Raw genomic sequence first — 24,701 nt, 5'->3', positions numbered from 1 at the left:
GCCCCTTGACATTCAGTTGCATTACCAGCACTGAGACCTCGATTGTCACTACTCTGGAGGTTACCATTGACCAGAAACTGAACTGACGTATTAATACTGTGGCTACAAGAACAGGCCAAAGGCTCGGAATCCTGCAACAGTAACTCAGGCCTGACTCCCAAAGCCTATCCGTCATCTGCAAGACATGCCAAGGATGTAATGAAACACTCTCCCTTTCTTGGATGAGTGCAGCTCTGACAACACTCGAAGCTCAATACCGCCCGCTTGATTAGTACCCCCTCCACAAACTGTCGATTGCTCCACTCCCAATGGACGGTGCAGCAGTGTGTACCATCTACAAGATAAACAGCAGAAATTCACCTAGAAGTCCTTTAGACAGCACCTTCCAAACCCACAACCACAGCTACATAGAAGAACAAGGACAGCAGATACATTGAAACTGCAGCACCTGGAGGCTCCCCTCCATGCCATTTGCCACCCAGACTTGGAAATTTCATGCTGTTCTTTCACTGTCATTGGCTCTAAATCTTTGAACTTGCACCCTATAATAGCACTATGCGTATATCTATACCTCCAGGGACATTCAAGAAGACAGCTCATCACTACCTGCTGAAGGGCAACTCAGGATGAGAAATAAATGCTGGCCTGGCCAGCAATGTCTGCATCCCATGAATGACTGAATAAAAGAAAATTCTCAGACTGACCCTGTAAAGGGATTAGCCCTCAAACTTTAGCTGCTTACATTTCTTGCACGTTTTCTCTGATACTCCAGTTTCTCCCTCTTTATTATTCTCTCTCTGTCAAGCTTTGCTGGCTTCCAAACTTTTTCCAGTCCTTGGGCCTCTACTAATCTTTGTAGCATTAGATGTCTTTTTCAGTGTGATACAAGCCTTAACTTCGTTAGGCATGGATGGTGCACTCTTCTTGTAGAATCTTTCTTTCTCACTGGAACTTGATTCAACCATAGAATCCTTACAGTGCAAAAGGAGGCCATTCGGCCCATTGAGTTGTACCAACTCTGCAACAGAGAACTTCACCCAGGCCCTCCATGCACTCTGCCCCATTCCTATAATGCTATGCATTTACTCCGCTGAATCTCTTAACTTACATACCTTGGGGACAATTTAGCATGGCCAGTCCATCTAGCCTGCGCATCTTTGGACTGGGGAAGGAAACTGAAGCATGTGGCAGAAACCCACACAGACATGGGGAGAAGGTACAAACTTTTCTCAGTCACCCAAGACTGGAATCTAATCTAGGTCCATGTTACTGTATGGCAGCAAAGTTTGCAACAGTGCTGCTGCTGCCAAGCTACCTGAAGATTAAAATAGCCCACAATTATTGCAGTTTCTTTCTTACAACTGCACATTATTTCTTGCTCTGTCCTGCAGTGTAACTTCTGTCGGGGAGCTTAAAAACTATACCCACCGATGGTAACTTATCTTGGCTATTTCATATCTACACCCAAATTGATTCCTCATCTTGATCCTCTGAACCAAGGTAATTTCTCACTCCTATATTGATCTGATCCTTTATGAGAGAGCTACCCCATCTCCTTGGTCTTTCTTCCTGTCTTTCCGGAATATCAAATATGTTCGCATCTTCAGGTCCCAGACACGGTCACTTTGCAACCATGTCTAATGGTTTACATCATATTCATTGATTTTGATTGGTGCTATCATTTCAACCATAATGTTATGTGCATTCAGATAGAGAGCCTTTTAATCCTTTTTTGTTACCATTCTTCCTCCTTGGCTGGTGCGTTCTTTTTGTACGCTCTGTCATTATTATCATTACCATCTGTCTGGTTATCACTACTCATTGCTACTCTGCATTATTATGTGTCTTTTATCTTTAACCTTCCAAATGTCCCTTCATGTGAAAGCTTTTCCCCCTCTATTTAGACTTAAATTTTCTTTACATCCTGAGTTTGACAATTTACTAAGACACTGGTTCCAGTGTGGTTCAGAAGTGATTCCAATGGTACTGTTCCCTCTTTTCCCAGTTCTGGGGCCAGTGACCCATGAATTAAAATGCATTTCTCCCATTCTTTAAGCCGTTCCTCTCCAGTCTTGAAGAAATGTCCTTAATCCTGGTACAGGGCAGGCTCTGTTGTCTGAAGTACTCATGTTCTTGGCAGTATCCGTTTGCCTGGACTGTACCATTCCCAACAATGTTCTGCTTGACTTCCCCCAATAGGATCATCTCATGCACTGTGGTGGTACGATTTAGTTTATCTGTCCTCCCTGTAGTCCGTGTTCTCGCCCACATAAGCTGCAAGAACATTGAATCTTGGACAAAGTTATTTAAGTGCAAGGGTTGAGGCACCTTCATTGTTAGCTTGTGGATCTTCAAACTGACTCCCTTGCTGTCATATCTTCCCTTCACGTAACTAGAGACCAAATATGAAGTGTGACTGCTCCTTGAAATAAAGTATTCAGGTAACATTCCTCTTTTCCCTGATGCATTGCAACGTCTGAAGCTTGGACTCCAGCTGATCGACATGGAGCTGAAGTTTCTTGAGCTGTAGGTAGTTATATTGGGAGCTTGTCCACCAGCTCCCAATATAAAAGCTGAGAGTAAAGTGCTGTACAATCTTCCATTAGAATTAATTTAAAATTTGCCAATGAATTCACTGGGCTGAAGCAGAAAACTGCCATCTGTGTGCAAGCCTTGTGCAGTAATCTGAACGTAAGATTTTAAACATGTCAACAGATAACTCAGTACACCTTGAGAAAGCTGAGCTGTTTTGGTGATATATTTTGCATTAAGGTGACTCTTTAAATTTCACAGTGAAGATTGACAAAAGTGATGCGTTAGTTACATATAGATGTTAAGTTAGAAATAAAAGATCACAATGGACTTGAATGTGGTTTTCTGGGATATGGGGGGGTGGGCGGCAGCAAGTTGTAACACGTCGGAAGGGGTATTTAAGTCGATGGTAATGTGCCTGTGTCCGCAAAATAAATATATTTCGGCTGGATACCTGTTCTTCAGTACATTGCAGGCCACCACTGAGGCATTTGCAGAAAGTACGCATCTTCACAGTATGCACAGTAGTCTGAGTACCCTCAATTATTTCACCTTCATAATGCTGACGGTATTTGTCTCCAATGGAAAATGGAATGGGAATATGTAGCGCTAGGCGTCTTTCAAGTCTGAAATATAATTTTCTGCTGACAATTCTGTTCTGTAGACTGCTGAAGTAGCAAAGGCAGTGGGAATGTGCAGCTATAACCAGCTGGTGGAGAAGATTATCTTCTGTAAACAGTCATCAAACAGTGAACTAGTCAGTGAAGGTAAGGAAGAATGACAACTTTGAGTTTTCGAAGATGTAATGGATATTTAAAGGAAATTGCTGCATTGCTCAGCAAGGGAATTTTTGTTGAGCAATTTCAGATGTCGTCTTGAGCTCAAAATGCACTTCAAATGCAATTATTGATTTTTAGTAAAGCTTTCTAAAGAAGTTGCTGCCACGAAAAGACCCCCAAATCTCTAAGTCTGACAGTTGCTATCCATTTAATTTTGTGCAGCTGGCTAACTCTGACAACACAGCAAACAGTTCATATATGATGTTTTTGAGAACTTCCATTGTGCCTTGTTCAGAATTGGTAGCCTGAACCAGAAACCCTGGTATAAACACCACCAAACGTCAAGTATTTGATTCTGAACCCACATCAAGTAATCTCGAGCAATCTGAAAGTGGCAGGAGATGCTTCAACCATTAACTGATGGATGACTCGCACACGGTTTTTGAACTCTGTCGTCACAGCTGGCGCAAATAAGATCAGAACTGTGTTTATTTGAGGCTATGCGACAAGTTGCTATAATGTAAAATTTGTTCATTTCCCCTGAAAATGCACCGTTTGTGGTATTGCCTTAAATCAGCGCAAAATGATGCAAATTTGGCAAGTTTAAGTTTTTAGTAATGTAAATTTACAAGACATTATTTTGATATTGCTGATTCATTGGTTGACTGAGCCTCAGAGCAGTAGCATCCAAGGTTGTACATGTGATTTCCTCAAGTTTCTGATCTCAGTTGAATCATAAGGTGGTAGTGTTGAAGTTAGATGCTTTCTAACTGGAATGGAAAATCTACCTATGAATTGCTTCAAGTCATGCACTTTTCTTTATTTAGTGGGAATTATATTTTTCAAAACTAAGATGTACAAGAAGAAGAGGGTTTGTAGAATATATGTTCAATGTAACTTGGCCAAAAGAAGCAGATGGATTGGTTTCTGTTATTAGGTTGATAATCTTGTTAATTGTTGCGGACCAGGTCTGAAAGTGCAAGGTATAATATTAAACTAGACTGGACTCCCAATATTTTTTGTTTTATGCCATGAATGTGAGCATGAGGTGTTTCATTCCAGCAATCATTTTATTGACCCACTAGGAAGCTTTTGTTAAAACAAACTGCATTTATTAGTAGTTTAACTATAAGACAAAGAATGGTTTAACTTTTCCCAATTGAAACACTTAAACATGACAAGATACAATTCTTAATAGTGACTCCATCTCTATTATTAATAATTTAAGCAATATTCCTCATAAAACGTAAACACCTCTTCAAATGAGTAGGCAAAAACACAAGGCTTATGTGGGTTGCGAGTCCTTAAGCCTTTTAAGACCTTTGGAGACGGACTTATAGCAGGCCCCATACTTGTATCTCCAGACAGAGAAAGAAGAGCTGCTGCTGCTTTCAAATGAAGCAGCTAACTGCCTGCATTCCCTTAGTAAGCCTAGCTCTGCCCATTCACAGACTCCCTCTTGTCAATCAACCTAATTAAACCCTATGCTGAAATGCCAGGAGATAACCCAAAAAAAACAGAACTGCATTAGCTCATAAAAACAAAGACCCCATGATCTAAGTTCAGTTATGCCTCTGCATTATCAGCATGTGGGCTACTGGTTGCAGAGAAATCAACACCATAAACAGAGCTCAAATTAGAACATTCACTTGATAAATATATCAAATACATTGCTTTAATGGCAAATTGATTAAATGTCTTGCAGTTTGGATTATCACTGTTGTCTATCTTAAATTGCACCTATTAAGAAAACTAATAGTCATTTTGCATGTATTCAGGAGTGAAAGCATGTTATGGATTGGAGCTTCTTTACAGTTATGTCGAAGCTTCAGTAGAGGTCACCTTGCTAATAACAGAAAAATTACTTGGATTTTAGCTCTGCATTCACTTCTGTTTGAGGCTGCATTGATCCTATGCATTTATTGTGTTTTAATGAAGTAAGCTATGCTTATTGCAGATGGTGTTACAGGAAAAGCTGTTAAATTGTCACTCCTTTTTGCAGAATTAATTATTTAAGCTTTTTATAGTTTTGGTATTTAAAAAATGGCGCAGCTAAAATTGAACCTTAATTTCTGTGAGAAAATTGGTTTATGTGCCTGTATTTTAATAAGACCCACTCAATTATTTTAAGCTATTTTCCCCCATTTTTGGGACTCTCTGGGCTAAACAATCCTACTTGATAGATAAATGATATACCCCTGCTGCTATTATCTGTTTAAGCTAGGATATTTGGAGTTTTGTTCAACTCATCTGCAAATTTGCTTTGGACTCGTTCCCCCTCATTCTATATCAAAACTGCTTGTTTTTGATGAAAGATCTCTTCAAAAACGTAGAAATGCCTCCACTGTGGCTGGCAAAATTTAAACTGAATTAATTAAATTTGGAATTGAAAGCTATTATCAGTGATGGTGACCATCACAGTATCATTGTCATACAAACTGGTTCATTAATGTCCTTTTAGGGAAGAAAAGGTGGCATCCTTATCTGGTCTGGCCAACATGTGACTCTGGACCCACAGTAGCGGTTGACTCTTGACTGCTGACTCAATGACCTCGCAACCACTCAGTTGGGTCACTCAGATGCACTGCAGCAGTTCAAAAAGGCCACACCACCACCACCTCCAGGACAATTAAGAATGGGCAACAAATGCTGACCTTACCAGCTGCACCCACATCCCATGAAAGAATAAAACAAATAAGATTAAACATAACTTTAAGACTGCTAAAACTAGTGCATTTTATTAGTTTTAAAACCATTTTAAGCTTAATTTCAAATTAATGTAGGGAAATTGTCTTGACTGTTATGATTATCCCACTTTAATTTTCATTTAGTATGATGCTATGAATCGTTTTAGACTTCATAAATTGAGTTTTATTTTTGATAATTGAACGTATCTGGAACGTTTTTAATGAGGGGAAACGGAGAAATGTCTTGGTTAGAACATAATTAGAACCAAGATTGGGGGAAAGGCAAATTGTGCGGAGGGTGTGGAGAGTCTGCAGAAGGATCTAGATAGGCTGGGCGAATGGGCCAGGAAATGGCAAATGGAATTTAATGTTGGCAAGTGTGAGGTGGTCCACTTTGGTAGGAAGAATGGTAGGAAGGACTATTACTTACGTGGCGAAAAACTGCAGCAGGCGACGGTGCAGAGGGACCTCGGGGTCCTTGTGCATGAGTCGCAAAAACCCAGCTTGCAGGTGCAGCAGGTGGTCAGGAAGGCGAATGGGATGCTGGCCTTCATAGCGAGGGGGATTGAATATAAAAGTAGGGAGGTCTTGCTGCAGCTGTATAGGGCATTGGTGAGGCTGCAGCTGGAGTACTGTGTGCAGTTTTGGGCGCCGCACCTGCGCAAGGATATTTTGGCCTTGGAGGGAGTGCAGAGGAGGTTTACTAGGCTGATACCGGAGTTGAGGGGGTTGAGCTATGAGGAGAGGCTGAATAAACTAGACTTGTACTCGTTAGAGTTTAGAAGAATGAGGGGAGATCTCATTGAGATGTATAAGATGATGAATGGGATGGATAGGATAGAGGTGGAGAGACTCTTCCCACTGAAAAAAGACAGTAGGACTAGGGGGCACAGCCTCAAGATAAAGGGGAGGCGGTTTAGAACGGAGTTGAGGAGGAACTTCTTCACTCAAAGGGTGGTGAATCTCTGGAATTCTCTGCCCGTTGAAGTGGTGGAGGCTGCCTCGCTAAATATTTTTAAGAAGCGGGTTGATGGGTTCTTGATAAGAGAGGGGATTAAGGGTTATGGGGAGAGGGCGGGAAAGTGGAACTGAGCCACAACAGATCAGCCATGATCTTATTGAATGGCGGGGCAGGCTCGAAGGGCTAGATGGCCTACTCCTGCTCCTATTTCTTATGTTCTTATAATTAACCAAGATTGTGTCTTGGTTTGGAAGTGCCAGTACGAGCAGTTTATTTGTTCTTCAGGCGAAAATGGGATCATTTGTGACTGTCCAGAGATGTTTTCCTTTCCCCTCTAAGTACTTTGATTATTTTCCCCACAAATGTCCTCCGTTGAGTCGCCATTCTTCATGTATGAATCTTGATTTTTTTTTAATTGAAGCTGAACTGATGCAATTTAATTTGGAGCTGGTGTACTTGGTCACCACCTTTTGTCCCCTCCAACAAGGCATACTTGTTCCAGTTCCCACAGCAGGCACATGGCAACCTGGATCTCCAAGAAGATGATGGTCTGCCGCTTGTTGTTGTAACGGGTCAAGGGGGAAGCCTCGCTCAACGGTGTCATTGGTGAATGAGTTCGTGATGATCATGGCCTTGGGGGAGATGTCAGTGTTGAGGGTGAACCTGCTTCCATCACTTTGTAGATGGAGTAACCCTCTTTCCTGATTTGCTTCCATGTTTTGCTGCTCTTGGGTACTGGCTTCTTGATGATTTTCTTGGCAACCTTCTTGCCAGTTGCTGCTCCTTATTCCTCCACCATGGTTCAGGATCACTGCTAGTGGCAGATTATTCCACAGATAAAACACCACAGCTGAAACAGATCTTGTCCAAACATTAGTTTCCAAAGTAGGTAACTGGGTTGTAATTAGGAACAGCACCCCTGTAATTTGTCATCTTCCCTGGCATATGATGAGGCCAGTTTTAGCACTACCATTTTAGATAACATCAGCTAAATGACCATAAGATGGGACTTGAACCTTGGATTTTCTGCTTTGTATGGCCTTCACCAGACAAGTGTCAACAGCAGGTTAAAGTCCAGCCAGTTTATTTGATAGTAATCCCACAAGCTTTCAGAAACGGTGTTCCTTTGTCAGGTGTGTGACACACAAGGAACACAGTTTCCAAAAGCTTGTGGGATTACTATCAAATAAACTGGTTGGACTTTAACCTCGTGTGGTGAGACGACTTACTGTGTTTACCCCAGTCTAATGCTGGCATCTCTACATCTTCAGCTAACTATTGAGGAAGACGTGCTTTTTTTTTTCATTACTCTGTTTCTATTTATGAACAATGCATTTCTGGAAGCATGGACATGAAAGTTTTGACACATGTGAGAATCTTGCAGCTGTTGTCGTTCACAGTAATTGAATTCGTGTTTCTATAGCAATAATTGAAATGCTTAAAGGATGTTTACATCTCGCAATTTCAGCTGCAGATCTACTTGATTAACACTTAAAACAAGCAGATCTTGGACATTCCATCCTTAAATTTCTAGCTTGGGTTGTACCTGTGATGAGTTCAGACTAATGCCTTGTATTCAGCTGGTCTAATCTGAATGGCTTTTTATGTCTTTAGGATTTGTTGCAGAGCAGTTTCTGAACAGTACTGCAACCCAACTGACGTTCCACGGGTTATGTGAACTGATTTCCACAGTTGAAGAAGGAGAATTGTGTGTGTTCTTCAGAAATAACCATTTTAGTACTATGACAAAACACAAGGTACTTCTTTGGATTTTCTAAGATTTTTTTAAAAACTAAGTGCTCTGCTCAATTGCAAATTGTTGCCTGCTGAAAATTTATACCAAGACAGCCTCCTCCACAATTATAATAATGTGTGCAATACAGAATGAACTGTTTAGTTGCTCCTTCCTGCAAAAAATAGTAAAACACTAGCTGATATAATGGACATCGCGTTTCTTTTATCAAAGTGCTAATTTACGTAGAAAATTGAGTTATATTTGGATCAATTGAATTCTGAAATTGAACCAGAATTTAGTAGGGGCATGTTTCAGCAAAATCAAATATGATTTGGTGTGCATTGTTGTAAATGTAGGATGAAATGTCTTCCAGTATCTATTACTGTATGTAATGCTTATGTAAAAGCATTTACAAATGGGTCATATTACTCATTTTTGATTAGGTTCATGTTCACACAACTGAACAATGCAAGGAGACCTAAAATGAAATGTACCAGATGTTAACTTCATGCTTCACTTAAAAATTATACATTTCAGTAATGGACTTTAGGGAAGGAGATCTGCTGTCCTTACCTGGTCTGGCCTACATGTGACTCAAGAGACACAGCAATGTTGTTGACACTCAACTGCCCTCCAGGGGCATCTAGGGATGGGTAATAAATGCTGGCCAGCCAGCAACGCCCAGATCCCACAAACGAATAAAAAGAAAAAAAAGTGTCTTTCAGTCATAATATGTCATGCTATAATTGTCGTGAGCAGCAAGTTGCTGTGTAATCAACATGTTCTGCTCTTGAAATTCTGGATTAATAACACATCTGCAGTTGGCACTCATTCTGCAGATTGGAGTGCAGGACATGAGTTTGAGTGCAGAAATCCATCTTGTCTACTCAGGCCAGCTGATAGAATAGGTAGCTTACTTCTTGGGCATTGATTTATACTATTGCAGGTAAGTAGTTAAAATAGCCTTTCTTTGCTTTCTAACTATAATGCTAGTGAGATGAAGTGTGTGTGTGTGTGTGTGAAGGTCTCAGCTTCTCCTTTGCAACTCCTTACTGTTACTTGCTACGCAGTGTGCATTGCCAGCATGTTTAAAATAGTTGACTTTATCCCAACTGTAGCATCCAAAGGTAGTTTTAACTTTTAATTTTAAAAAAGGGAGAAGGGAGAAAGATTAACAAAACTGTAATTAAGGCTGTCACACAGGAGTAGGAGGAGGCCATTTGGCTATTTTAGTTTGCTGTGCCATGTGGTACGAACATGGCTGATCATAGAATCATAGAAACCCTACAGTACAGAAAGAGACCATTTGGCCCATCGAGTCTGTACAGACCACAGTCCCACCCAGGCCCTACCCCCTTATCCCTATATATTCTATCCACTCATCCCTCTAACCTACACATCTCAGGACATTAAGGAGCAATTTAGTCTGACCAATCAACTTAACACACATCTTTGGACTGTGGGAGGAAACTGGATGACCTGGAGGACACCCACACAGACACGAGGAGAATGTGCAAACTCCACACAGATAGTGACCCAAGCCGGGAATTGAACCCAGGTCCCTGGAGTTGTGAAGCAGCAGTGCTAACCACTGTGTGACCGTGCCGCCCCAGGTGAGTTGATCATCTTCAATTCAATCTTCTCATACTATCCTTGAATTCCCTTAGAACCCCATACATGATTAATCTCTGTCTTGAAGATGTCAACAAATTTCAAGAATTCCTCGTGTTTGGAAAAAAATTGCTCTTCGCTCAGTCCTCAATTGCTAATTTTGAGGCTGTGATGTCCAGTATGAGACCCCACAGCATCTAACCATCCAGCCCCTTTAGATCACCTCTTATCTTCTGAAGTCTAGGGAATATCGGCATAGTTTTCACAAACTCTCCTTATTGGACAATTCCCTCACCCCTGGAATCAGTTTAGTGAACACTTGTACTTCTAAGGCAAGTTTGTCTTTGTTAAAGAAGGCAAAACTGCACAGTACTCAGTGTGGTCTCACTCAGGCCCTACATAATCACAGTAAGGTTTTTTATGTTAAATCTTTATTACAAAGGGATTAAAATAATCTTGTTTTCTAATTGTTTGCTTTTGCTGCACTGTAACTTTGGTTTATGTACAAGGCTATCCAAGTCTCTGAACTTTCTGACTCTAGACATTCTGAATTTGACTCTGAATTTCCCTGACTCTAGACATCGAAAAAAAAATGCTTTTCTGTTTTTCCCTTCCAAACTGGACAACTCCACACTTGTCTGCATGATATTACATCTAACGTAAGGGCGGTACAGTGGCTAGCACTGTTGCCTCACAGGGCCAGGGGCCTGGGTTTGATTCCAGGCTTATGTTGCTGTCTGTGCGGAGTCTGCACATTCTCCCTATGTCTGCGTGGGTTTCGTCCAGGTGCTCCGGTTTCCTCCCATAGTGCGAAAGGAGTGCTGGTTAGGTGCATTGGTCATGTTAAATTCTCTTTCAGTGTACCTGAACAGGTGCCAGAGTGTTGCTACGAGGGGGTTTTCACAGTAACTTCATTGCAGGGTTAATGTAAATCTATTTGTGACAATATTAAATAAACTTAGAAAAAACAAGTTAATCTCCACTCAACCTGTCCCTTTGCAACCTTTGCTGATCTTTGTCACGACTTGTTTTCTAAACTCACCTTGTTATCAGCACATTTGGATATGTTGTAGTCAGTCCTCATGTAAGTCAATGGCCTCGATTTTGCAGTTGTAGAAATGGCAAAACTGTCAGTTTTGCTATCGTGACTCTGCGAAACTGATGTTGTCGGCTGGCACCCAGCTAGAAGCTGCTGCCTCTGATTCCTGGCTCCTCTGTGGGGTGCACTGTTGAAGTTGCAGCAGGCAGCAATCTTTAGAAATCACTGGACTGACACGAATGTCCCAATTTATGTATAGTCAATTTCAAAAAAACCTGAAGAAGTTATGCCTGTTCCTGGGATGTAAATGGGCTTTTTATGATATACTCAGTTATTACTAGCAAAAATGTCCTGGATCTGGAAGATTCATGTTATATTTGTTGAACCTCAGACTTTTCCATTTTGAGTGCAGTTTTCCAAGTTTTAATGTCAACTATGTCTTGCTTTATGATATTTCAGCTTGTATATGCCCCAATCTTCATTTTACTTTCTAAAATTGATGAGAAATGAAGGACAATCAGTGCACTTTACCACTAGATTGACTGAAAATTCTTCAATGGGTTTGTCTGCTTTTTCACATCACTCTTGCTGAATGCGTGGAGATTCCCTTCGTTTATAATCCAATGAGATTAAGGATTTGTTAGTCTGCTTTTGAGGGCTTCTTCAATGTCTGTTGACCTGGGAGAAAATGTTGTATTTTAATGTTTCATTCAAAGTTCCTCCGTCTGGCAATGCAGCACTCCCTCAGGATTGCAATGTGTGTCAGCCTGGATTAAGCCCTAAACTCTGGGTTTGACTTTACAGCTTGCTGGTTGACAGCTATGAGTGTTAGCAAACAGGCACTTGGGAGCAGGTCATCTTAATGAGAGTGGGCATATGAAATGGATGTTTTACGAAATTCTGTTTGCGCTCTCCTCCCCCTTTAAAGAAACATCCTTTGAGATCTACAGTGACATTTGCCCTGAGTTTCTGAATTATAACAAATTGATTTTTTTCCCCATGTTTTCTGTTTCTATATTGGGTATTTAGTTAGTAGGGATATGATTACTGGTATTATTTATATTTAGTCCTGAGTGGGCTGGGAAGTTGTGATCTCTGAACAGAATTAAACCATCCCTGTCCTCCAGGCTCACGTTCATGTTTAGAAAAACTCCTTCCAAGCTCACCTGCATGGTGGCACAATGGTTAGCACTGCTGCCTCTCAGTGCCAGGAACCTGCGTTCGATTCCTGGTTTGGGTCAATGTGGAGTTTGCACATTCTCTCTGTGTGGGTTTCCTCCGGGTGCTTCAGTTTCCTCCCACAGTCCAAAGACGTGCAAGTTGGATGAATTGGCCACGCTAAATTCCCCCTCAAGGTACCTGGACAAGTGCCGGAGTGTGGCGACTAGTGGATTTTTCACAGTAACTTCATTGCAGTGAGAATGTAAGCCTACTTGTGACTAATAAATAAAAAAAGTCAGAAAAAGACTTGAAAGTTGTAATGAAAAGTCAGTTGGGTTGTTGGTTTTTGAAGGAACACAAAATCTTCTCTGTCCAAGATGTGCACAGTGTGTTTTTTCGAATAAACTCTTTTTCCCTTTTGACTCAGTAGAATATGAGCTTTTTGTCTGCCTATTGAGAGCTTAGTATAAGTTGTGTTTCTTTAAACTTAGTCCTTGGCTGGGAAAACCTTTCAGCATTTCAACAGTGGGGAGGGTGCAAATCAGGAAATGATAGCTGGGCACAATCCTACACTGATATTGATTGCTCCTGGCAAGTGTACCCAGTTTAAATGACTCCACCATTTGATGGTCATGCCTTCATTTACTGAACTTCCAAGCTCTGGAAGTTCCTCCCCAAACCTCCGCCTCTCATCTTACTTTTCCCTTTGAGATTCTCCTCAAAAATCTTCTACTTGACCGATCTCCTGGTCATCTGCCCTAATATATAACGTAAAGTCAACTTTTGCTCATGCTCCTGTGAAGCACCTTGTGATGCTTTATTTTGTTAAAGGTAACACACAAATAAGTTGTTGACGCTGTCACAATCTGGAATCGGAACCCTCTTTGAGTTTTTTTCTCCCCCCTCCTCCAACCTGGATCAACTGCAAGATCTGTCTGTTATGATTGAAATCAACTAAATGAGTGCAGACCACAGAACAAATCTTAACTCAGTAGCACACTGTTCTGAGTTTAATAAGTGGTCTGTGTTTTTACTCCTTTTAATTAATTTAAAATTTGTAAAGTTCCGAATCAAATTACTATGTGCTTGCCAGAAATTTTACTAACACTGGCACAGATGCTAATAACGGTTCAAAATTTGTATCCAGAAATTTGGCAAATAAGGAGAAGAACTAGTTACAGGATATACATTGGAAATCTAAGGCAAGAGGTGGTAATATGGGCAAAAATATGTTTTATTAAATGTTGCAATATATTTTATGATGGGTTTCAGTGTTTGAAGATGAAGTATTGTATGTGTCATCTGGTTTTCTTGGTAACTCTTCCAGTTTATTCAAAAGGTTATGTATTCAAGGCCTACTCTAGATGTGAGTTCATAATCCAAGTTCACATGCTGGTGCAGTATTGAGGGACTATCACATATGCATGCTGCATATATGATAGTCAATGTGACACTAAAATTGTAATTCTGTTGCCGAATTGGACATAAAAGATCCCATGACATTCTTGAAAATGATCAAGATTTGCCCAGAATCCCTTCCTCAAACTGTCATGAACAGCTTGTTTGGATTTGATTGATTTGCTGTTTGTGAAGCCTGTGCACAAATGATTTGACGTTGACTGCACTAAAAAAAACTGATCTATTGATGAGATGCATCATGCTCTGCAGCTATACACAAATGCAGCCTTGGTCATTTTGTGTAATATGGTATTTCAGTCCTTTGATGAACGCTTGGTTTGGCACATTGGCCAGTTATGGGATTTTTAAAGGTGACGTTTGCATGGGTGTTCATTTGTTCTCATCTACTTGATCACGTTTCACAAGGTTGTGTTTGTGCTTCACAAGTCATTTTTTTTTCCCAAGAGCAATGCTCTACTTTGAACTATTGTGTCTTTTCAACATAAGATAAATTGATTTGCACATTATGTCTATGTTGGGACAACCCAAAACTAATTGTTTTGCCTTGCCCTTCCCCCTTGTTCCTGTATCTTTGTGCTTCAAATGTTTATCTGTTCTTGTATTTAAAAATGTAGCAAATGCAGCAAAGGAAGATTTTGTACTTCAGCTCCTTATTTAATAAGGATTATCTGAACCTTTCTTCTCAACTTATTGATAATTTGAAATGGCTGCAATTTCAACAGTCATTTTCCCCTTCAATGCTATCAAAATCTTTCATAGCTTTTAAACATAATGAAACATCCTTTTATCCTCCTGTGGAATAGTCCGTGTTTTAAGTTTGTCCTCATAACACAGCAGATTTGTCAACATCAATGGCAGGAAAGACAGATTAACCTTTCAGACACCCTTCAGAGCTCAAAGATGATGAAATATTTTAATAGAAACAGAAAGGGAGGAAGAAAGAAGGAAGTCCACAAACAAAGTCATTGCAGTCACAAAGTGGGGGATTAACAGGTAAATTACCTCTTTGTCCATTTGCTTTTCATCTCTGATTGCAGTATCTATGTTTGCTGCAGTTTTTAGCACCCTTTTTGCCCTGTGTATAATCAATGTATTAAAATTCTCCTTTGCATCTTGAACTCCGAAGTGGAGCATTGTCCTAAACATGAATCTGTATTTTCTCTACTAATTATTAACCTGTTTTTAAAACGCCTGTATTTTTGTTAATTTGCACATTTTTCGTTGTTTTTGTACATCAATAGAAACTGACAACAGAACTTACTTGACAATAATTGCTTCGATAGATCTTATTGAATGGTGGGGCAGGCTCGAAGGGCTGAATGGCCTACTCCTGCTCCTATTTCTTATATTCTTAAATTCCCTTCACTCTGAAAAATGTTGGGTAATCATTGTTATGAAAGACTAAGTGACAGAGCATTAAAGGTTTTTGAACCTATGCTGAATTCAGTCAAATTACATTAGTCTTGTGCAATAATACAGGTTGTTCCTTGTTTTGATTTATTTCAAATTAATGGTAAGATGAATGTGGCCTCAGTTTTTAACTTCTTAACCAGCTGACAGTTCATTAACCTGATCAGCACTAATAGCATTCACTCCCATGGATTAAAATGCTCTTGTATATTTCGATAAGCAGGCCCCACCATATGGCAATGCAATGCACATTATAAAAGCTCATTTTAAGTTGGCATTTTCTACACGCTTGGCTCAAGTGCAAAGATTACCTCCTGTATTGATTTGTATTAGCGTTTAATAAGCACAGCCAGTCTTATTTCTATTTTGTGGATAGGTACTGAGCAAAGAGATGAGAGCAATAAATTGCTGTTGTCACTCATTTGCTTGTACATTAAGGAAGACACGAGGGTATTGTTATCTGCATCAATGAGCAGACGTTTCTCATTAATGCTGAAAATTTCAGGAAACAGATGGACTTTATTCAGACGTGATTTGGAGGTCCAGCTGCGACCTAGATTAATAATTTCACCTGTGGGGTGATTGGACAAACTAAACTAAAAATTGCGCATTTAACTTGGTCTATTTTATGCAGTACAATTTTATTTGAGAAACACCAGTGCAAGGAACAGCTTTTCAATTCAGGAGACTTCTGTGAATACTGTGAATAAATAACTGTAGTTGTTGGCTTTTAAGGGATGGTGCAAGTTTATCAGTTTTAAAATGAGAACTGAACATGTTCTGTTTTCCAGTTAGCATTTTTATTTCATTTTATGTTTAATTGATGAAGTTATCCTGAGTTTGTGCATAGCTTGTGTGTTGTGAGGGATTGACATGACAGCAAGTTTGAGCAGTTTATTGACATGAGTATTGATGTGCTGCCAACATTAAATTAAATTTTTGTGTTGCACATTGCAGTGAATTTTCTACCATTTTGGGGAAGGTTGCTGATTGAAATTCAGGCAGCCCTCTTCCCATGCCCAAAATGACTACTCGCAGCTTCAACCTGTCGATGCCTGGATTTTATTTTTGTGAATATTGCAGGATAATGAAGGTCCTGTGGCAAATACAAATACATGTTTGGAAAAAATGAACAGGGAAGTTATTGGCAGTTGAAATTTGAAGCTTAACTTGTAGGTTTTTGGGTGGATTCATGGCCAGGCTATGACTGACGTGTATGTTTGAGCATAAAGAACATTTAGTTTAAACTTTGAGAAGATCAGTTGGTTGAATTTTGGTTCCAGCTGTTTGCAAGTTTGATTATACATCGGGACCAGTTCGCTCAGTTGGTTGGATGGCTCGTGTGGTCCAGAATAATTATACCAACGTGGATTCAATTCCCATTCTGGCCAAGGTAGACTTGGGACCCGGTCTCTTCACCTGCCTCACGCTTGATGTGAAGTGGTGCCCCTTAAGCTAAATTGCCAGTTGTCTCTAGTACAGAAATGCCTATGGCTCCACATGGACAATGACTAATTAAAAACTAACCAACAAATTACCTTTCTAATTTTGTGCATACAAGAGCAGGAGTTCTGTGGTAAGTAACTCATTTCCTGACTCCCCAGAGCCTACCCATCGTTGATAAGGCACAAGTCAGGAGTGTAAAAGAAAACTGAGCATTTGCCTGCATGACTGCAGCTCCAGAAACACTACCCAGAAAGCTAAACGCCATCCAAAGCAGCTGACTTGTTTGGCACCCCCTCGACCACCCTAAACATTCACTCACTCCACCACTGAAACAGTGGCAGCAGTATGTACCATCTACATGATGTACTGCAGTAACTCACTAAAGCGTCTTCAGCAACACCTTCCAAACCCACGACCTCTGCCACCCAGAAGAAAAAGGGCTGCAGATACATGGGAGCACTACCACCACCTGAAAGCTCCCCTCCAAGCCACACAACATCCTGACTTGCAATTAATATTGTCATTCCTTCACTGTCACTGGATCATAATGCTGATGGTCGTTGTTGAAAAGTGCTGAGTGTATCACAACATAGAAAACACAGATGTTCAAGAAGGCAACTCACCACTTTCAAGGGCAATTAGTGATGGACAATATATGCTGGCTTTGCCGGCAACATTTGCATCCTGTGACTGAATAAATAAAGAAAAATGAAAATATGCACTTGAGAGACAGGATTTCACAGGTTACTACTGAGGGTTTGTAGTGGGATTGTTAAGATTCATGATTAGGTTCACATGCTGTTTTACATTCAAATTGCTTGTATCCTTGTAGAAAATACTGCAGTGAGCCCTTGAGACAAGTGGGAAAATTTTGCAAAATAACAGTTGCAGCATTAAAGAATTATCCTGTGAGACATGAAGTAGATGAGGCATATATTCCTGTGAATTTAAAAGAATGAGAGGTGATTCAATTGAAACAAATCCTAACTGGTTTGACACGGTAGGTGGTAAGAGGATGTTTCCTCTGGTTGTTGAGACCAGAATTAGACGACATAGTCTCGAGTAAAGGTTCAGCCATATGGCACTGAGAAAAGACATTACTCTGTGCATCTTTGGAATTCTCTACCCTTCCAAGGGCTATGGATGCTCTGTCCTTTGAGTGTATTCTAGATGTAGATAGATTTTTGGGTGTTAAGAAAATTGAGAGATATGGGGATTATGTGGAAAGGTAATATTGAGGAAGATCATGGGCCATGATGTACTTGTTTAGTGGAGCAGACTCAACAGGGTGTAAGGACCCACTCCTTTTAAAGTTCTTATGCATGTTGCTGTTCAGTCTTTTAAAATGCTGAACTACAACAAGGAATGTCACTTACTTTGCGTGAGCTATGAAAAGCGCATGAATTCTTTATGTAGTAGTACAGTGGTTAGCACTGCTGCTTCACAGCACCAGGGAACCGGGTTTGATTCCCGGTTTGAGTCACTTCTGTGTAGGGTTTGCACATTCTCCCCGAGTCTGCATGGATTTCCTCCAGATACTTCAGTTTCCCCCCTCATTCTGAAAGACATGATGGTTAGGTGCATTGACCCGAACAGGCACCGACCGGACTGTGGTGACGAGAGAAATTTCACAGTAACTTGATTGCAGTGTTGATGTAAATCTTTCTTGCAACTAATAAATAAACTTGACTTTAAAAGTGCAAAACTATAGTAGAACTAGTTGAATCTCAGTAGGTTAGGAATACAAAGGTAGTTTAAAAGATTTATATTTCTATTGGGAATCGTTAAAAGTAAGGTATATTTTCAAGAGGTCTTAATTTAATGTTTTTGTGCTTGGAAGTGTAAAACCTGTTGTTAAATTCATAGTGGACAAGAATGTTTGTGTGGCGGTTATGTTGCAACTATAATTCTATTGTGCTTAGAGAGGGTGGGTTACGACGTGAAGAGTAAATAAACTAGCAATGGTTGCTTAGCAACTGTGGGCCTTGTAAGGTAGAAAAGCTTTTTAAGTTTTAGTTGGATATATTGTAGTTGAAGGCGGCCACCAGAGTGAACACCTTTGAACTCTGTCTCTTCTCTTGTCAGAAGAAAGACTGGAGAGGATGGGAGCTGCAAAGAGGCAGACTTCCCAAAGAACCAGTTCCTCTCCAGATAATTAGGGAATTGGGGGTTAAGACGACTGAAGTTAAAATAAGAGACTTGGGTATTGTTCAGAAGAATTCAAGGAAGAGTAAACAAAATGTTCTGCGTTAGAGGCAATTGCAGTAACCAGAGCTAACGTGGGAAAGCAGATGTCAGAGGTTAATCAAACGTTTGATGCCATTTTAATGAAGCCTGGTAATTGTGAGTTAAAGCAGCTGTGAACAGCTTGTACAGCTGTCAAGGCAGAAAAGTCCTCAAGGAGGCACGAAACCCAGATTCTGCATTTACTGTTAGAAGTGGTGCAGCAGCTTTATTTAAGAGTCATTTAGAAAACCTGGACTGGTTTTTGCATTGCAAAACTGTTGATGGAAAGCAGTATTGTGAAAGAAGATTTTGATGCTTGTTTTGAGGGAGAGTTTGGAAACTTGTATGACAATCATCTGGGGAAATCAGAGTTTGCCCTCTGATAGCCATTGATTCCAGTTTTGCGAGGGCTCCTTGATGCCACACGGTCAAATGCAGCCTTTGATGCCAACAGCTGTCACTCTCTCCACACCTCTGGAATTCAGCTCTTTTGCCCACATTTGAACCAAGGCTGTAATGAAGTCAGGAGCTGAGTGACCCTGGCAAAATTCAAACTGGGCGTCACTGAGCAGGTTATTGCTGAGCAAGTTCTGCTTGACGGCACTATAAATGACCTGTTCCATCACTTTACTGATGATTGAGAATAGACTGGGTGGTAATTGGCCAGGTTGAATTTGTCCTAGCTTTTCTGTACAGGTGTAACTAGGCCAATTTTCCATATTGTCGGGTAGATGGCAGTGTTGTAACTGCATTGGAAAAGCTTGGCTAGGGGAGTGGCAAGTTCTAGAGCACAAGTTTTCAGTACTATTGCTGGAATGTTATCTGGGCCCATTGTCTTTGCAGTATCCAGTGTCTCCAACCATTTCTTGATAACACGTGGCGTGAATTGAATTGGCTGGAGACTGGCACCTGAGATATGGGGGGGCGCTACTGGAGGAGGCCAAGATGGATCATCCACTCGGCTGCGAATGCTTCAGCCTTATTTGTTGTTGTCTACTTGCACAGATCAACCATCAAAAGAGCCACAACTGGTCTGTAATTGTTTGCAATACTGATTCAATGCAATTCTAATGAAGCTTTATTTTTAGGCCCGAAAGAAATTAGCATTGAGTCTCAAAATGATGCCTGTATGGTATCAGGTGAATAAAGTAATACATTTGAAGAACTATCGTGCAAAAATACCTTTGGGTAATGCAGAATAATTTCTGCTTTACATTTTGTTTCTGAATGCTCCCTGTCTTGTATGTTTGTGCGGAATGGATGAATTAAATTTCATAGGTTGAGGCATTGAAGATCTCCCAACGCCACACAATCCCCCAAGACTGTGGCTTTCTCATCAGTGGCATTTGATTATCCATATTCAAGAAACATTATTATCATCCATGCTATAAAGTCGACCAGTCAGCAGCAAGCATGTTAGCATAGTGTCAATCAAGAAAGAATGCTAAAATGCACTGACCTAAAACAATGAGAAATGAGGGATAAGATCCCACCCACACTCCTTCCCACCCTCCACAATGTATAACTAACTTTATCACTGATGGGCAGAGAGTGTTGTTTAAAACAATGAGGCCTTTCAGTTCTTCCACAGAAATTTCAAGGTGGTAACTGCTCTTTTCGGAACAAATTTCTACATTGCATAATTGTGTAACAGTCATGTCTGAGAAATTCTGGTTTCCTTAAGTGACGGGGACAAAAAAACCAAACTTCCCTTCAATTCATGGAACTTTTGAGTCAGTGTTTGTCATAAGATGTAAAATGACAAGGACCTGCATTCTATATGGCACCGTTAACCTTGTAAAATATCCCAAAATGAGATCCATTATCAGTTCTGTCGATAGTGCACCTTGCAGTTTAAGAAGGAGTCCTACGAGTTTGGCATCAAGTCTTGTTGGCATCTATTCCCGAGGTCAGTATTTAGAGATCCCCCTTACACCAGTGTGGATAAATTTCCCTGCTCTGAGTGATGATTACTAGAGTTGTGATTATTATTTTGGTTTGTGGTCATGAAAGCCAGGAATGGAGAACTCTGAATTGATGGATTTCTCTTACTTTATACTAAATGCAATGTTGACTGTGCTGTATTTTAAACATTTTGCTATATATTGAATGCTTAGTTCTCCCTGCTTTATGCTGAAATCATGTGCCAACTGAAGAGTCTTCTGGGAATGAAGGAAGTGCGATATTTTGAAGCAAGTGCAAAAATAAAGATGCATTTATCATAATGATTGCATCGTTATTCCAAATATGGGGGAGAAATTAGTCGTCTGCCAATTCAGTTGATTGTCTTAGAGATATTGATCTTCATTGTGGTATGGGCGCACGGTCACCAGTCACTTTCTGGTCTCTTAGCCAAGTCACGATTCTTGTGTGTGAAAATAGCAGGGCGACCTTAACAGAAACGCCGGCTGTGAAAGTTGGAGCTAAAACTGGTGGTGGCTTTAACTGACATCGACCTAGGTCCATTCCTATTTGGAATAACTATCAAAATAAGCTCCAGAGCTCGAGCAGATTAATTTCTCTATTTGTCTCTTTCTCTTCTGCCTCCCCACCCCTTCCATAACTGAAGTATATTTTGAGAAATAGAATCTTTATCAAGAGCCGGAGGGAGAGCAAAGCACTACAATTTCAGGAAGTTCAAAGACTTGAATCTTTTACAACCTGGTGATTGAGGAGATGGCGTATTGTGGCACACAGCCAGCAGTTGTTATTTATTTAGAAAGAGAAACACTGTTTGGGTGAGGTGCACAAGGGCACCTTTTAAAATGTGTAAACTTTAAAGGTGATTGCTCCTCGGCAGAATGATAATATTTTAAACATTTTGTGAGGATATTTTCTACCCAGTCCCGTGCTGAATTTCTGTTGTGTTGATTGGTAAGCGTTTCAGAAATCTACTCAGGCTTGTTTGAAAATTCACCAGAGTTGAACTACACAGTGATGCTAAATTAAATGGATACACAAAGGGCCTGAGGCCCTTCAAATGACAAAATAATTTGGCTTTTCAATGTAATTGTTTTGAAAATGGCAGCTATATTTAGTATTGCCTCTCAAAATATGATTAAAATAATTTTCTCAGTTTCATTTGCAGGTCTCAGCATTTTTCTGATGCAGGGTTAGTCATTTGCATATTTAAAGTTTTGTGGTGCCCATTTTATATACAAAGCTGATTTCAGCAGAAGTGTACAAATTGTTCAATTTCAGAATAGAACAGGACAAGGTCATCTGTGACTTGTTTGATACTGTGCACCTCCTTCCACGTAAAGCCTGCTGAGGTGAGATCACATTCCTGCATGGCTAGGAAAAGGAGGCCCATGGAGCTTGTTCCAGCATTCATGGCTGATCATCTACCTCAATGGTCCTTTGTAATGAGACAGGAATAATTTATGATCTTGCAGTTAGGGATCCTCTTGGATGGAGTGATCACTATGGTTGAATTTAAAATACAGATGGAGCGTGAGAAGGTAAAATGCAATACTGGTGTCTTGAGCTTTAGCAAAAGAGACTACAATGGGATGAGGGAGGAGTTGGCTCAGGTGAGACTGAGCAATAGCTTTATGGTGGGACAATTGAACAGTGGAGGACTTTTAAAACGATTTTTCAGTGCTCAGCAAAATTATATACCAGTGAAAAGGAAGGACTGCAGAAAAAGGGGTAATCAGCCATGGATATCTGAGGCAATAAAGGAGGATATCAAATTGAAAGTGCATATGAAGTGGCTAAGATTAATGGGACACTAGAGGATTGGGAAATCTATGAAGGTCACTGGAATCATAAAAGCCACAGAGAAAAGTAAGATAGATTGAGAGTAAACTAGCTCAATGTAAGAAGATAGCCAAGTTTGTACACATAAAATGAAAAAGAATGGCTAAAGTAAACATTGGCCCTTTAAAGGGTAAGAAGAGGATTTAATGATGGGAAATGAGGAAATGGACAAAGCATTGAACAGGTGGAAGACACAACATTTCAAAAATTGATCACAAGAAGGCTATAGCAGGTATACCAAAGAAGTCATCAATGGAGCTAAAGGTAGACAGGTCTCCTGGCCCTGGTGGAACGTATCCCAGGGTACTAAAAGAGAGGGCAGGGGAACAGCAAATACACTTAGAGGAATTTACCAAAATTCACTGGACTCTCGGACAGGTCCCGCAGATTGGAAAAAGCAAATGTGATTTAATTCTTTAAAGTAGGAGGTAGACAAAAGGTGGGTAACTGTAAGCCAGTTAGCTTAAATTTTGTACTGAGGAAAATGCTTGAATCTATCAAGGGAGAAATAGTGAGACATCTGGTTGGTAACTGACCCATTGGGAAGACACAGCATGGGTTCATAAAGGGCAGGTCATGATTAACTAATTTACTGGAATTCTTTGAGGACATTGAGAGCGGTGGACAAGGAAGAACTGGTGTATGTGGATTTCCAGAAGGAATTTGATAGGATGCTGCACAAAAGGCTGCTGTATAAGATAAAGGTGCATGGCATTATGGGTAATGTATTATCATGGATGGAGGATTAGTTAACTAAAAGCAAGGAGTAGGAATGAATGGATGTTTTTCTGGTTAGCCGTTATTGACTAGTGATACGCCTCCAGTGCAGTGTTGGGTCTGTTAATTGTTCACAGTTTACATGGATGATTTGGAGTTGGGACCAAGTGTAGTGTGTCAAAGTTCGCAGATGACATTAAGATGAGTGGTAGAGCAAAGTGTGCAGAGAATATTGAACATGTGCAAAGGGGTATAGATACTTCAGATGAGTGGGCAAGGGTCTGGCAGATGGAGTACAATGTTGGTAAATGTGAAGCCATCCATTTTGCTAGGAATAACAGGAAAATGGACTATTATTTAAATAATAAAAAATTGCAGCATGGGTGTCCTTGTGCAGCAATCACAAGGAGTTGGTTTGCAGATGCAGCAGGTAATTAAGAAAGCAAATGGAATTTTCGCCTTTATGGCTGGAGGGATGAAGTTTAAAAACGAAGTTATGTTGCAGTTATATAAGGTGTTGGTAAGGCCACACCTGAAATAATGTATACAGTTTTGGTCTCCTTACTTGAGAAAGGATATACTGACACTGGAGGGGGTGCAGAGGAGATTCACCAGGTTGATTCCAGAGTTGAGAGGAGAGGCTGAGTGGATGTCAGAAGAAAGAGGGGGGGATCTTAGAGAAGCGCATAAAATTATGAAGGGAATAAATAGAAGCAGGGCAGTTGTTTCCACTGGCGGGTCAGACTAGACTTAGGGCATAGCCTCAAAATAAGGGGGATAGATTTAGGACTGAGTTGAGGAGAAACTCCATGACCCAAGGGTTGTGAATCTGTGGAATTCCCTGCCCAGTGAAGTTGTTGAGGCGACCTCATTGAATGTTTTTAAGGCAAAGATAGATGCATTTTTGAATAGTAAAGAAATTAAGGGTTATGCTGAGCAGGTGGGTAAGTGGAGCTGAGTCCACAAAAAGATCAGCCGGGGGGATTTTATTGAATGGCATAGCAGGCTCGAGGGGCCAGATGGCGGCCTCCTGCTGCTACTTCAGTGCCACTTGCACCATCTCCCTATCCCTTGATTTCATTGATCTCCAGAAATCTATTGATTTCTGCCCTGAACTTGCTCAATGGTGAGCTTCCATTCCCCTCTTGGATGGAGAATTTCAAAGATTCACCACCTGAGCGAAGCGATTCCTCCTTGTCTCAGTCTCAGTTTGTCT

At 40.5% G+C, this 24,701-nt stretch overlaps 1 protein-coding gene across 2 annotated transcripts in view; it reads left to right on the top strand.

The window, feature by feature from the left end:
- mindy2 (MINDY lysine 48 deubiquitinase 2) overlaps window positions 1-24,701 on the top strand; it is a 68,010-nt gene that overhangs the window by 23,481 nt on the left and 19,828 nt on the right. For both annotated transcript variants that reach the window (XM_080214050.1, XM_080214049.1), the window contains exons 5-6: window positions 3,197-3,299; window positions 8,574-8,716. In XM_080214050.1, coding sequence (XP_080070176.1) covers window positions 3,197-3,299; window positions 8,574-8,716 — 246 coding nt within the window. The remainder of the gene's footprint in view (window positions 1-3,196; window positions 3,300-8,573; window positions 8,717-24,701) is intronic.

Source organism: Carcharhinus amblyrhynchos, chromosome 28 (assembly GCF_965287045.1).
Source record: "Carcharhinus amblyrhynchos chromosome 28, sCarAmb.v2.hapA, whole genome shotgun sequence".
Taxonomy (NCBI): domain Eukaryota; kingdom Metazoa; phylum Chordata; class Chondrichthyes; order Carcharhiniformes; family Carcharhinidae; genus Carcharhinus; species Carcharhinus amblyrhynchos.
Note: the sequence above shows the minus strand (reverse complement) of the source record. Positions and strands in the feature narration are given on the sequence as shown.